General features: G+C 44.0%; 1 protein-coding gene across 20 annotated transcripts in view; it reads right to left on the bottom strand.

Annotated features, from left to right (window-relative positions):
- The window catches only part of PDE4DIP (phosphodiesterase 4D interacting protein), a 223,925-nt gene that overhangs the window by 39,772 nt on the left and 169,857 nt on the right, over positions 1-14,296 (bottom strand). For 10 of the 20 annotated variants that reach the window (XM_079925156.1, XM_079925154.1, XM_079925151.1 and 7 more), the window contains 6 exons: positions 13,869-13,957; positions 8,142-8,374; positions 5,066-5,501; positions 2,761-2,953; positions 1,767-1,886; positions 399-927 (listed from right to left, as the gene is read on the bottom strand). In XM_079925156.1, coding sequence (XP_079781282.1) covers positions 399-927; positions 1,767-1,886; positions 2,761-2,953; positions 5,066-5,501; positions 8,142-8,374; positions 13,869-13,957 — 1,600 coding nt within the window. Of the gene's footprint in view, positions 1-398; positions 928-1,766; positions 1,887-2,717; positions 2,954-5,065; positions 5,502-8,141; positions 8,375-11,973; positions 12,067-13,868; positions 13,958-14,296 lie in introns of those variants that run through there. The other 10 variants (XM_079925147.1, XM_079925152.1, XM_079925144.1 and 7 more) reach the window with 3 other exon arrangements.

Raw genomic sequence — 14,296 nt, 5'->3', positions numbered from 1 at the left:
TATTAATTCATTTAAACCTAATAACCACCCTTTGAGATAGGTTTTCTTATTATCCTCATTTAATAGGTAAAGAAATAGGCTCAGAAAGACTGAGTAGGTTGCATAGCCTGTAAGTCCCAGAGCTAGGATTCGAACCCAGGAAGTCTGACTCCAGTCTTACCACTTATATCATATATCCTGTCACTTTAAGAATACATTCCTAAGGAGGAAATCCCAGGGACCTGGTATCTCCCAGCAGGGGTCACGTGTCTTTTCTTCAGACCTAGGGCTACCGTTTAAATAGGTGCTCCTCTGATTGCCCTGATGGGTTCTCTCTTCTACCTGCCCGGGCTACCCTCCTTCAAACATAAACTTAGACATCATCAATCAAGTAATGGTCCAAAGAGTACCCTCCTTACCCAGGCCACGAGGCTGATCTCAGCTCCTCGGCCAGCTTCCCTTCTGTTCCAGTTTTTGGGAGCTGGGCTTCCAGCTGGGACACCCTCTGGATCAGACTCTCCAGATCCTTTTTAGCCTGAAGCCCTGGGGGGTAGAAAGCCCCAGTGCCATCAGACAGCCACCCCTCGTCCTCATCAGTGACACTATGAGGTGAAGATCCCTCGAGGGTACCAACAGCTTTCAGCTTTTGGGGTCTCTCCAGACTAGATGAATAATCGCTTGTAACTGAGAGGGACCGGACCCGGCTCTTGAGGTTTTGAATGACCTTGTTGGCGTTCTGCAGCTGGGCCTTCAGATCTTTGATGTCCTTACATAGGACAGAGATGTCTTCTGACTTTCCATATGCCTGGAACTCTTCCTGCTTCCCTAGCTGGCTCTCCAAGGGCTTCTTTCCAGGGGGGCTGGCCAGTGTGGAGCTCAGATGTCCCTGCTCAGAGCATAGCCCCTCCATTAGGACAGTTTCCCTGAGGCTGTCATGCTCCTCACACTCTGAGAAAAGACAAAGACATCTTCCTGAGTAAAGCTGGACGTGCTGCTGAGGCCACTCCCTTCAAGGTCTTGAGGACAATAATTACTAGAGCAAAAGTTGAAGCAGTACTTTATTCAGCGCTGGCACTGTACTAACATTCAAATGCAGTATTTCTTACCCTCCCAAGAGCCCAGCAAGTCAGGTGTGGTCACCTTGTATTTTACTCAAGTGTTTTCCTCCTTGATTTCAATTTGGTGGATGTCCCTATAGTCACAGTACTTTTTTTTTTTTTTTTTTTGCGGTACGCGGGCCTCTCACTGTTGTGGCCTCTCCCGTTGAGGAGCACAGGCTCCGGACGCGCAGGCTCAGCGGCCATGGCTCACGGGCCCAGCTGCTCCGCGGCATGTGGGATCTTCCCGGACCGGGGCACGAACCCGTGTCCCCTGCATCGGCAGGCGGACTCTCAACCACTGCGCCACCAGGGAAGCCCCACAGTACTTTTATAATAGAAGAATATATATTTTTAAACTTATGGTTTGCCTATTCCCCCAAAGCTCATCTGGTCTTCTCATTAATAAATAGACCTTAGTATTTTTTCTATAATAAACAGTTGGATAGAACATTTTTTTAAATTAACAGCAGTATGCTGAAAACTAATTGTAGAAATTCAAACTCACACAGCCTCATTCTGGGCAAGAGTTCTCCTCCAAACTTCCTGTCCCTCTCTGGTCTTGTGTCCTCTTCAGTCTACCATGCCCCCTCATCCCTACTCCTCGTTGCATGTGGGACTTGCCAACGGCACCCAAATGTGAAGGCTGCCTCTAGGGAGGGAAGGTGAACCCCATACTTGTGCTCTTACCGGGACTGGTGCTCTCCTCCCGCTCAGCCTCATTCTCGCTTCGGCCACAAGTCTCATAGCCCAGGTCCTGGAGGTCCACCTGCACCTGCTTGCTGTCCTGCTTCACTAAGGATTCACCTGCTTAGGAAGAGACAGGGGGTGTTACAGAGTATCTGAATTACCCACATACACCCTCACCCTCAGTGGCACATACTCTGGCCCTTAGGGTGCAGGGAGGTTAGGTTCACAGTGGAATAGATGCTTCTTTGGACTTAGGTGGGAGAAGAGACCACCTGCTCCAGACAGCAGGACTTCCCTCTGCCACGATGAGCCTGTTTGCCATTGATGATCCCATCTACAGATAACGGGGCTTCGCTGGGACCAGACATTTTTAAGTCATCTCTAGAAGTCCCAGGGAAACGAGTAAATGCTTTGTTCACAGGGGCTCAGTAAATGTTTGAACGGAGCTGAACTCATTCAGAGTTTCAAAGACATCTAGATCTGTACTGTTCCGTAAGGTAGCTACTAGCCACGTGGGACTATTTTAGGTTAAACTGATTAAAATTAAGCTTAAAATTCCCAAGTTGAATTAGCTACATTTCATGTTCTCCATGACCACATATGACGTAGGTATAGAACATTTCTGTCACCGCAGAAGTTCTATTAGAAAGAGCTGATTCTAGACCAACAATGATGGTATATTTTTTAAGAATCTGATGTGGTGCAAAGAGGAGCAGAAGAGAAGCAGTTAGCATACATTGAGAGAGGTAAGGCAGTTTGTTGACTGTACCAGAAATCAGCAAATCTAGGTGTTAGTCCATTTCCTCCCTATACTGTCACTGCAAACTTGATTTATTCATTTACTCTTCTCTGCCATCTGCAAATTGAAGTATCCACTTCCACAATCCTAGGGTTGTGGTCAGGATTAAATTTGGGGAAGAAAAGTGAAGTCTGCAAAGCATGTGGCTTCTCAGGGAGAAGACAGACACTTTGGTGACGTGAACTTAAGACTTACTAAACATGACTCTGTATTTCTCCAGCTGGTTGGCCTGGGCAAAGACAGTGGCTTCTGATATCAGCAGCTTCTCCTGGAGATCTTGATAGCGTTGTCTGCACTGTGCCAACTGGGAGCGCAGGTGCTTGGTGGATCCTGGGAGGCTAAATTCTGACTGAGGTCCAGAGTTACGGGCCTGGGGCTGGTTGACCAGCTGTGAAAAGAACCAGCACAGGGTCAGGGCAGTCTGAGCTCATCCCGCAGGCAGTGATGGCTGCTACCCCTTGCGAACCCTGTGGACTTTATTCATGTGTCTGTCACAGCGCTCCTCATCCCATTTGGCACTTACTTGCTTTCCGGAACGAGCTCCTGGAGAGCTGGGGTAATGTTTTATTCATCTCTGTATCTACAACACATAGCATGGTGCCAATTGAATCTAACGAGGAGGAGCTCTCAGTAAATGTTTGTTCAATGATTGAAGAGAGAAGGGGTGGAAACCTCCACTCATCCCTCCCTGCATTCCTGCCCAGTTGCCCTCTCAGAATCCTCTGCAGAAAGTGGAACACTCCCTAACATCATACACAAAAATAAACTCAAAATGGATTAAAGACTTAAATGTAAGACCAGACGCTATGAAACTCTTAGAGGAAAACATAGGAAGAACACTCTTTGACATACATCACAGCGATATCTTTTTTGACCCACCTCCTAGAGTAATGGAAATAAAAACAAAACCAACAAATGGGACCTAATGAAACCTAAAAGCTTTTGCACAGCAAAGGAAACCATAAACAAGACAAAAAGACAACCCTCAGAATGGGAGAAAATATTTGCAAACGAATCAGTGGACAAAGGATTAATCTCCAAATATATACACAGCTCATGCAGCTCAATATCAAAAAACTAACAACCCAATCCAAAAATGGGCAGAAGACCTAAATAGACATTTCTTCAAAGAAGACATACAGATGGCCAAGAGGCCCATGAAAAGGTGCTCAACATCACTAATCATTAGAGAAATGCAAATCAAAAGTACAATGAGGTATCACCTCATACCCATTAGAATGGGCATCATCAGAAAATCTACAAACAATAAATGCTGGAGAGGGTGTGGAGAAAAGGGAACCCTCTTGCTCTGCTGGTGGGAATGTAAATTGATACAGCCACTATGGAGAACAGTATGGAGGTTCCTTAAAAAACTACAAATAGAACTACCATATGACCCAGCAATCCCATTACAGGGCATATACCCAGAGAAAACCATAATTCAAAAAGAGTCATGTAACACAATGTTCATTGCAGCTCTATTTACAATAGCCAGGACATGGAAGCAACCTAAGCGTCCATCGACAGATGAATGGATAAAGATGTGGTACATATATACAATGGAATATTACTCAGCCATAAAAAGGAATGAAATTGGGTCATCTGTAGAGACGTGGATGAACCTAGAGACTGTCATACAGAATGAAGTAAGTCAGAAAAATAAATATCATATATTAACACATACATGTGGAATCTAGAAAAATGGTACAGATGAACCGGGCTGCAAGGCAGAAATAGAGACATAGATGTAGGGAACAAACGTATGGACACCAATGGGGGAAAGGGGGAGGGTGGTGGGATGAACTGGAAGACTGGGATTGACATATATACACTAATATGTATAAAATAGATAGCTAATGAGAACCTGCTGTATAGCACAGGGAACTCTCTTCATTTTGCTGTACAGTAGAAACTAACACAACATTGTAAAACAACTATACCCCAATTTAAAAGAAAAAAGAATCCTCTGTAGTCTCCATTTTACTTAATCCTCAGCTCAGCTGCCTCCCTTTAGAGGATCCCGATAACTCCTTCTGAGGCTCAGGGACAGACACCTGTGATGAGCTGTGATGAAAATGGCAGTGATAAGGAAGAGATGTCATTACATACCACTTGTCTGGCTGCCTTAAAACCCCATGTATCCCTATATTGCATCCTATTGAAATGATCTGGTTTTGTGCCATCTTTTCCCACCATACTGAATACCTGAAGGACAGAGACAAAGCCTTATTGCCTGCTTGCAATGTCTAGTCTCTTATCTGGAAAATTAGGCACTCAAATATTTATGGAAAATTAATTATTCATGTAATATTTATAAGATAATGTTGTAAAAAACCTTTCTAAAGGTTGATGTGTGAGGAATATTATCACCACTACTTGTGGTGCAAAGGTGCCCTTCCCTTGGTACCTCCTGACCCACAGGGCAGAACTGTTTAAGGTAGAAACTGACATTTCCAACCCTTCTCCAAAGGTCTTGCATTCCATCTAATCCCACACTTACTTGGTGGGTATCCGCTGTGAAGGCAGTCCCAAGGTCAAGGCTCTGGGGTCTGGGGTAAGGCCTCATGGTCACACCCTCCTCTTCTTGGCATTGGTGCTTTCCAGAAGAGCGAACCAGCTCTGTGTTCATTCTGTCGATCTCCCTGGCCAGGTGCCCAAGGAGCTCAGGATTAAGTTTACTATTCCCTTCTCTGGTGCTCAGCACCAGCTGTTCTTTGAGGAGGTTGATGATATTGTGGGCATTCTTCAGTTTCCCCTGGAGCTTTCTGAATTCAGCCTGAAGGCTATTCTCATTCGGACCCCCTTTGGCAACCACAGTCTCCACCATCACCTCGCCCTTCTCCTTGTCTTCCTCAATCTCCCATCCATCAGACATTGCTTCTCCCATCTGCTCTTTCAGCTCTGCATTCTCAAGGCAAAGGCTCAGCATGGTGTTCCTACAGGAAACATACATAATCAGGGGCCAGGTCTGGTCTTGGCCTCGGTTCCTAATAGCCCCGTTTACCCACACCGCAGGCCATCAGAGACTCAGAGACACCCCAGAGCATGAAGAGACCTCAGAGACCTACAACAACTCCCTTATTTTATACACGAGGAAACCAAGACTCAGAAAGAGCAAGAGATTACCCGCACTCCCATAGCTACTTGGTGGCAGCATCATCACTAAAAATCTAGGACTCAAGACACCCAGTCTAGTTGTCTTTACTCATGCTTGCAGCCTCATGTTCTAATTTTCAGTGGCCTCCGGAATAAACAAGGGTAACTACACTGTTAAGAAAAAAATAAAAAGGACATTGGGACAAATTTATTATTATGGATTCTACAGTTCTATTAATTATCATCAGTCACTTTTCAACTACTGGATGAGAAATTTGGACCTAGGAACACAGAAGAAATAAATAACACTAATCACAACTATCATCAAATGTACTTATGTTAATTATTTGCTTTACGTCTGGCTCCTGTGATAGGAGATCATCTTCATAAGAACAGGGATTCTGCGTGTCCCGTTCACCCTGTACCTCCAGAACCTCCACAGTGCCAGCTGCGCATAAAATATTCAATTTGTTGAGGAAATAAAATGGACTAAATAACTAATTTTCACCAAGACACTCTAGACGCAGCCTTTCCTCCCACCGAATATTTCACTAGGATTGGGTGGAAGCAATAAAAAATATGGCTTTAAAAAGGCAATTTACTTAAAAAGGCAGTTCACTTAACCTCTAACGCTGACCTAGTGGAGTTACTGGATGCTTACATGAAATTACATACGTGGTATGGCTGGCTCGGTGTCTGCAACAGAGAAGTCATTTAATCCTGCTCATACTAGCTGCAGACCTGAGGAATACTGACAGCGGAATCCTAGGAGGTGCCTGTTTAAAAAGCTTTAGAGCTAAGGCCTAAAAATCGACGCTTTACTTAAGTTCCACAGGTGCTTCTTAAACACGCTAAATTGAGAACTGCTGACCAGAAGAGGCAAAGGAAGTAATAATTCATAGCCTGAAGGACCAGCAGTTGGCTATGCCCCTAGACTGGGTTTCTCAGATCCTGAAGTTTTGGAATAGAGCACAGCTTGTCTAGCTTTCAATGAAGGATGAAAATGCCTTAGGACACAGGAATCAGAGAGATCGTCTACGAGAGTTTCAATGGAGAAAAGTGGGACAGGTATTTTACCAAAACTGATGTGTAAAAGGGAAAGAAAGGGGCACACGTGTGGTATAAAGAAGAATATTTAATATTATGTCATAACTTTATATTTGCTGTGTTCACAATACAAACTAACAACAGCAATGTTCAACAAAATCTCAAAAGAGGGACTACGAATTACATAGATTCTATCTTCTACAGTATCAGTGGTGCTTCAGGTTGGAGGAAGAGTTCAATCAGTTTTAGGTTAGTAACTCTGAGGAAAAAGGAAAATAATTCATGAAGGTGCTACCTTTGGTTGGATTGTATATTCAACTATAGGATCAAAAGAGATGTATTGTTCTCACCCATGATAGCACAACAAAGTTGACACATAACGAAGTTTAAGTCAAACTTAAGCTTTAACTTAAGTAGAATTTAAGAAAAGAAATATCATGATAATTCAGAGTAAAAGAACCAACATTAAGGATGATCACAAGACTATTTCAAAAATTGTTTGACAAAGTATACAGTATAGAAGAAAAAGGTTTATAATTTAATAATTGGGAGCCAGGGGTCTAGCCACGGACTATTATGCAACCTTGAGCAAGTTACCAGAACTTTTTAGGCCAGAGTTTCCTCAACTATGAAATAAGACATTATGCTGGATGTCAAGATCCTCTTCTGTACTAATATCATTCTATGATTCAGGGACATTTAAGTGGCACATAATAGGTAGGGAAACAATAGGGCATGAGTTAGAAGTTGTACATCTGCACAGCTGTGTTCTAAACAGCAGGTCATTATGATTATGACCCTCAGGGATGAATGAATAAGTGGATTAGCCCTATGTTACCAGCATGTTCCCCAAGCATCTTTTGAAAAAAAGCCATTAAAGACAGAGTGGTCAATCTAGCCAATGAATAAGCTACTTACCACTTTTGCAAAGTAAATAAAACAGCAGAGATTATTAAAATTGCTATTCTGTGATTTAAGGATTTGTGCTACTGAGAGAGAGCTGAGTGGAGGTGGAAGGGCCTCTGTATAAATCCTTCTCCTCATGGACTATTCTGGTTCTGCATATAGCAGTGAAGCATCTTGGGTAGCAGAAGATTCCTCACATGTCACAGTCAATTCAAAAGAGCAATACGAGTCATACAGCTAGGAGATTTCCACTCATGACAGTCATATATGTATAGCTAATAATGGACATTATTATACTGAATTAAGACCAGATTTATTTGAATAGTTTGAATGGTAATTATTGATAATCCCCATTATCCAATATGATTAACTCTTCTAAGAATCTGTGGAACAATTAATGCACGGAGCACGGGATGTGGATCAAAAAGCCCCACGGCAGCACAAATGCCTTGGCAGCAGCAAGGTGAGTCCCTTGGCTATGGTAGCCTCTCCGTCAGCAGGCTCCCCTTCTCTGGTGCACATCCTACCTGATGTGGGCCACAGAGGAGAATCCTGCTTCCTCGATTTGAGCCTTTAGCTCCTTCAGTTCCCCCTCAGCTTTCCTCTTCTCCTCTAAGAGCTGATGAATCTCAGCCCTCAGGTGGAGCATCTCCTCCTGAAGACCCCTGTCACTGTCCTCTCCTGTCGTGGATGGAGGGGCAAGAGATACGTTCTGGGTCTCCACAGCTGCCAGGCTTTTCTCCAAAGCTACCTTGATGAGCTGAAAGAAAATCATGGTTTAAAGAAGTTAGTGCATTGAAGAGGATCTATGAGGAACATCAGATCACAAAGGCAGCCTTCTAGGGGATCAAAACAGGCAGGAGCTCCTTCTAGGGGAAGGAGCTTCTAGGGGACCAAAACAGGAGCTCCTAGAGGGAGCTCCCCCTCTAGGACTCCTCAGCCATAAGGGCCCTGGAGACTGGTTTGGGTGAGAGGACATACCCCACAAGCAGGGAGAATTGTTGCCATGGGCAGAGGTGGGTGAGGAAAAAAACACAAGCACACAACAAACTTAAAACAAAAGCAAACAAATGAGGTTTAAACAGGACTGGAGAGTGTGGATGCTGTGATCCTTCTCTTTCTGAGGGGACAGAGTTCTCCAGGAGTCTTCTCACAGTCAGGAAGCTTCATCAGCTCAACACCTGAGTCCTTGACTGCAAAGATCATGGCTAAGATACCAAAGCTCAAAGCCTGAGGCTGTAACTCAGACTCCAAAAAGGATGATTACGAGGAAGGATCTGGGCACTCAGGAATCAGGAGTCAGAGTCAGAGAATTAGGGTATAGGCGGAGCTACAGTTAAGACAAAGCAACCTTAATTTCATTGGCAACAGGAGAATCACACTCTACAATTGCTGAGAAGTTAAAGAGAGGCCACCTGCCTAGCAACCAATTTCCCTTGTTGGTGATCACCCTATGCTGATGTTGCCAGCCAAACTCTCTCTGCAAATCTAAGCGCGTGAGAAGAAAACAAGCAGAAGCAATTTCCCATCACCTTTGTTTTTTGAGGATACTCTTGAAGTTACTCCTTAATGTTCAACTAGAGCAGATTGTATAGTTTTTCCTCAGATAATATTTTAGGGCCTCCCTGGTGGCACAGTGGTTAAGAATCTGCCTGCCAATGCAGGGGACATGGGTTGAAGCCCTGGTCTGGGAAGATCCCACATGTCACAGAGCAGCTAAGCCCATGTGCCAGAGCTACTGAGCCTGCGCTCTAGAGCCCGTGAGCCACAACTACTGAGCCCGTGTGCCACAACTACTGAAGCCCGCACACCTAGAGCCCACACTCTGCAACAAGAGAAGCCACCGCAATGAGAAGCCCGCGCACAGCAACGAAGACTCAATGCAGCCAAAAATAAAAATAAATAATTTTTTAAATTAATTTTTTAACTTTAAAATTTTATTGTTCGTCTTGGGCTCCTCTCCAGCTTTTCCCATGCTTTTAAAAGTGTAGAAACCAAAACATGAGTATGATAATCTACTTAGTGTATGACTAATCATTTTAGTATGTGAATTTCTTGCCTGTCTGTTGAATATTAATCTTATATCCCAATGTCATATTGGCTTATTTTTCCTTTCAGTGGCAGCATTTTTGGGTTTTACTTAACTTCAGGTCAATTTTGACCTCCCAATTTTCCAACTCTCCCCACAGCTATTTCTGGGTCATATTGTTTTCTTTTATCTCTATAAATATAATGACTTGTACCTGTCACAAATTCATTCCGGCTATACAGAATCATTTCACAATCATCAAAGTCATCAAAATATTTATGTGCATCTCCATAAATCATGTAGCGGCCACTTGACTAGGGATGATTTGTAGAATTAATTATGTGCTTTATTGCTTCAGTTAGGTCAGAAATATTGATATATTGGACAGAACAGGGTTCAGAGGAGCTTAAATGGATCAGTGATCAACAGCTGCTTGGCTTGGCACAAAGCCATTGACTGTTGCCTTGGACCTCGTAACAGCATGATAAAGTCTAGGTTTCAGGTATGTCCTGGGGTTGATTCATATGGCACGGATGTGTAAAAGCATTTAGTAGCATAGCAGTTGAGGTTGTAAAGAGATGTGAGAGATACGCACCCACGTCAAAGAAGAAAGAGATGCCTCCCACAGGTGCTCATTTCCTAGGCATCAAATCCCACCTGGGGTTGTAAGCCTGAGACTGAGAGGCTCCTGGGAATGTGTTTCTATGGTTCTACTGACAGGCTTAGTTGGACTGGTGGCCATCCCCACATGTGCCACGAAGCACTTGGGTCAAAATAAAGGAAGGGGGACTGGATAAAACCACTTTTGAAAGTTTATGACCTCACCCTTCATTTAAATTATGTGACATTACCTTTCTAAATAAACTCTTTGCAACTAAGTAAACAATGTCATCAGCTTTGAATATGGACACATTTATTCTTTTCTAAACCTTCAGGGTTCCTTCTGCTTAAAAATGTCTAACTTTAATGATACCATCTATTTTTAAAGTGCCTTCTAGATGTATGTTATCTTCTATTGATTTAAATATACCTACTTTCTTTAAAAAGAAAAAATAAGACCCATGGAATGTTAATACCAGAAGGGACCTTAAGGTTCATCTGGTCTGATTTCTTACTTTTAAATGAGAAAATAGAGGTCTGATTTGTTCCCAGGCTAATTTGCCTTTTCATATTTCCATGTCCAAGGGAGTTTACTTTAGCTGCCTTGTCTGTAAAATTTAAATGTAAATGCATGAAAAGTGACTCAGGATCTAACCTTTTTATTTTTTTCTTTAACATCTATGGAAAGCTAGTATTTCTATTGTTTTTCCTGAAGTAAAACCCCAGGGCTTCCAGTGTATGCGGTGGTAGTATGAATCCTTTAGTTCTATTGTTAACTACGTCTCTTATAGGTAGTTGTTGCTGTTGTTATTCTTCACATTTCCTAATTCATCTATTCTATTGCTTCCATGGTATAATTCAACTTTCATGTGTGCTGGTTTTTCATTTGCCCCATGGAGATCAATGTGCAGATCTGATCTCTTATTTGAATAGAGTGGTTTTGTTTTAGCCCTATTCCTTCATACCTCCCACGGTGTAATTCATTTCTCAGACAGCGTTAGGGTATTAAAAATGATCTTTTTTCAAGTTCATCACTGACGCTCCTTTGCGGTTTTGCTTGTTGATTAACTTTTCTCCATTGCAAAAATTCGAACGAAGAAAGGCAATGATTGATTACTCTAGTTTCTTTCACAGGAACTAACTTCCTAGGTATTTGTTACAGATCTTACATTTGATTGGGAATGGAATTGTGTGAGAGGTTATCTGAGGACAATTACCATCACGGCCAGGCCTGGCACTTCCTGAGGAGGGTGAGTCCAAAATTAAAGATGAAGCAATCTGCTTTGGCCAAAGGGTGGTTCTTGTCTTAAGAGGCAAAGTTGGATGTGTTTGTTAGGGGAAGTGTGCGTATGCTTGAAGTGGGAAGGGAGCTTGGTGTTGAGGATAAGGTCTACCTCCCAAGGACACAACTAGGAGAAGCTCAGAGCTCAATCTTAAGGGACCAGTTCCCGGGAAACAAGCAAACACATTTTTGAGAATCTGGACACAAAACAGTTATGACAAAACAAGCTTTATTTAATTGGTAGCAGGAGAGTCACACCAACAAACCTCAGAAAAGTTGAAGTAAGTTTACAATGATTTCACACACCTCCTTCCCCAAAACTGAAGATTGATTTTTCAAGGAAAGGGGATACAGAGAAAAACAGTGCTTACCCAAGATATTTTTCATCCAACAGGTAAATACTTGTCTAACTTATTAAGTATCTCCTATGCCAGGTGATAGGGAAGACATTGCAAGGGAAGTACAAATGCCCCAATGTAAAGGTTTATTCCAGGCTTGGACTGACCTCAAAATGTTGTCTGATCATTTTCTCCACGCTCGGCTATAGAAAAGAAGGTTGAGGAAGAAGTGACTTTACACACCAGTTTCCCTATAACTGAGAAGCAGAGTGAAGAACTCGTGCTATCAGGCATAGTTTGGACCACATCAGTCGGAATCTGGCTCTCTCCATATCCGTGTCTCCTGTTCACTTATTCTGAAGTTAACCCTGACCCAGAGTAGCAATAACCATCAGTGACCTGCTGACATCTCAATCTAGCTCTGTGTTAGAGTGGATATTTTCTCATCCTGCAGATCCTTCTCTCTCACCCAAGATCCTCAGTGAAATCAGGGAGTGAGAGGTAAGGGATCTGTCCAGAGGGGCAGTGGTGTACATAATTAAAGTTACAAGCACCGGTTAGGAGGACTCAGAATAAGCTGTCCAAGCAAAAGGAGAAGTGGAGTTCATGCAGGAACTCAAGGGAGAAGTTAGGGTCAGGTGTGTCTAGAGCAGCAAAAAGGGAATCTTGGTAGAAGGTAAAGAAACTGTGCTGAGGATGTGAGGTATTCCAGACAATTGCTTGTGTCCTCAAGAGTCAAAGACTGTGCCAAATCCTGTGAGATTTGGGGACTGCTCACTTGGGTCTTTCTGTTGGTTTATTAGACGTCGCCTCTTTTTCTTATGCAGGAGATGAAGAGGCAGACCCAGAAAGCCTCATGTCCTCTATAGTTTCCCTAATAGCTCCAAGGAGCCTATCACTGGAAAAGCCCAGCCAGCTGCTTCTGCAGAAGGACAGATACCAATGATCCACTTTCCCCTTAAAAACTCAGAGAGTCGGGCTTCCTTGGTGGCGCAGTGGTTGAGAGTCCCCCTGCCGATGCAGGGGACACGGGTTCGTGCCCCGGTCCGGGAAGATCCCACATGCCGCGGAGCGGCTGGGCCCGTGAGCCATGGCCGCTGAGCCTGCGCGTCCAGAGCCTGTGCTCCGCAACGGGAGAGGCCACAACAGTGAGAGGCCCGCGTACGGCAAAACAAAACGAAACAAACAAAAAAAACCTCAGAGAGTCGCAGGCCTGGTCCATCCAGGACATGTGATTGCTAAATGTCACTGGGCAAGGTGAAGACACATAGGCGTTCCAGTGGGTGCTATGGGATCACTATTGGTGACTTAATCTCTGAGGTCTAGGACATTCTGCTCTTGAGCTTGAGAAAATGCTGGTTACACCTTCCAATGCTGGTTGGTGGGAACAATGTTTTAGCCTTGGGTACCAAGTTCTGAGGTTTGACAGGGGCTTGCTCTTGAAGTGTCATCTGCTGGTCATTGACGTGTCACAACCTGGGTAGATTGTCAGGTTGCCCAACAAGGTTCTCTTTTATATAGTGAGACTTCACTGAGAATGATCCCTGCTTTGGAAGCATTCCGTTCCTCTTGGAGTTCCTCAGAAAACACTCTCCTGAAGCAGGTCCTAGGCCTGCCACCTCCCCAAGCAGCCCTTCGATGACTCCCTGTCTTCTGTGATGTGTTTCAGTTACAAAAGCCCAAGAGGGTAAGTGTTCAGGTCTTGTTGTAAGTAAAAATTCTTCTGAAGCTATAGCTATAGACGGTACATAGGAGCAAAGGAGGGTAGGAGGGGGCAGGGAGCAGGAACACAAGATACAAGGAGTAAAAAGGGTGGATTGGAAAGAAAAATGGAGTGAGGATAAGGGTTGGCAAGGTGGATGGGAGGGCAGGAAGAAGACTGGGAAGTGGTTTATCTAAAAAGATAGCTTCTCACTCCAGGCCCACAAGGGCTGCAGGAGACCACCAGTCCGCAAAGGGCTACGAGCTCTGCACCCTGGGGCCCCAGTACCTGACTTGGACTTACTTGCTGGTGGCTATTGTGTGCAGCCTCCTCCTCGATACTGTCGGTGAACTCCGTGCTCGCATCCTCTGTGTCGTCCCCTGCAGCTGCACCTAGAAGTAGGTCCAGAAGACAAAGGTGACTCCCTTCACACATGCCTTCCAGACAGCAGCTAAAATTACACTCTTTTTGCCATCCGCCTCTGATTTCTTCCCTTCCCCACATGGATGGCCCCCTAGCCAGCAGGGCTGACACACAAAGCAGCACCGAGGTACCAACTCTGTAGAAAAGCTTCTTCACCATATCACTGATACCTTCTTGCTAACACTCAAGCTTAAACCTCAAAACATAAGCTGGCTTCACTGCACAGACCTGTACTTAAGAAGCAGACTGTTAGATAGAGTGGTTACCCCCCTCACTTATTTCCAGAAAGCCAGAATTATTCTCCTCCA

The sequence above is a fragment of the Stenella coeruleoalba genome, assembly GCF_951394435.1.
Source record: "Stenella coeruleoalba genome assembly, chromosome: 1".
Taxonomy (NCBI): Eukaryota; Metazoa; Chordata; class Mammalia; order Artiodactyla; family Delphinidae; genus Stenella; species Stenella coeruleoalba.
The sequence above is the reverse complement of the archived record's forward strand: the minus strand, read 5'-3'. Positions and strand labels throughout refer to the sequence as shown.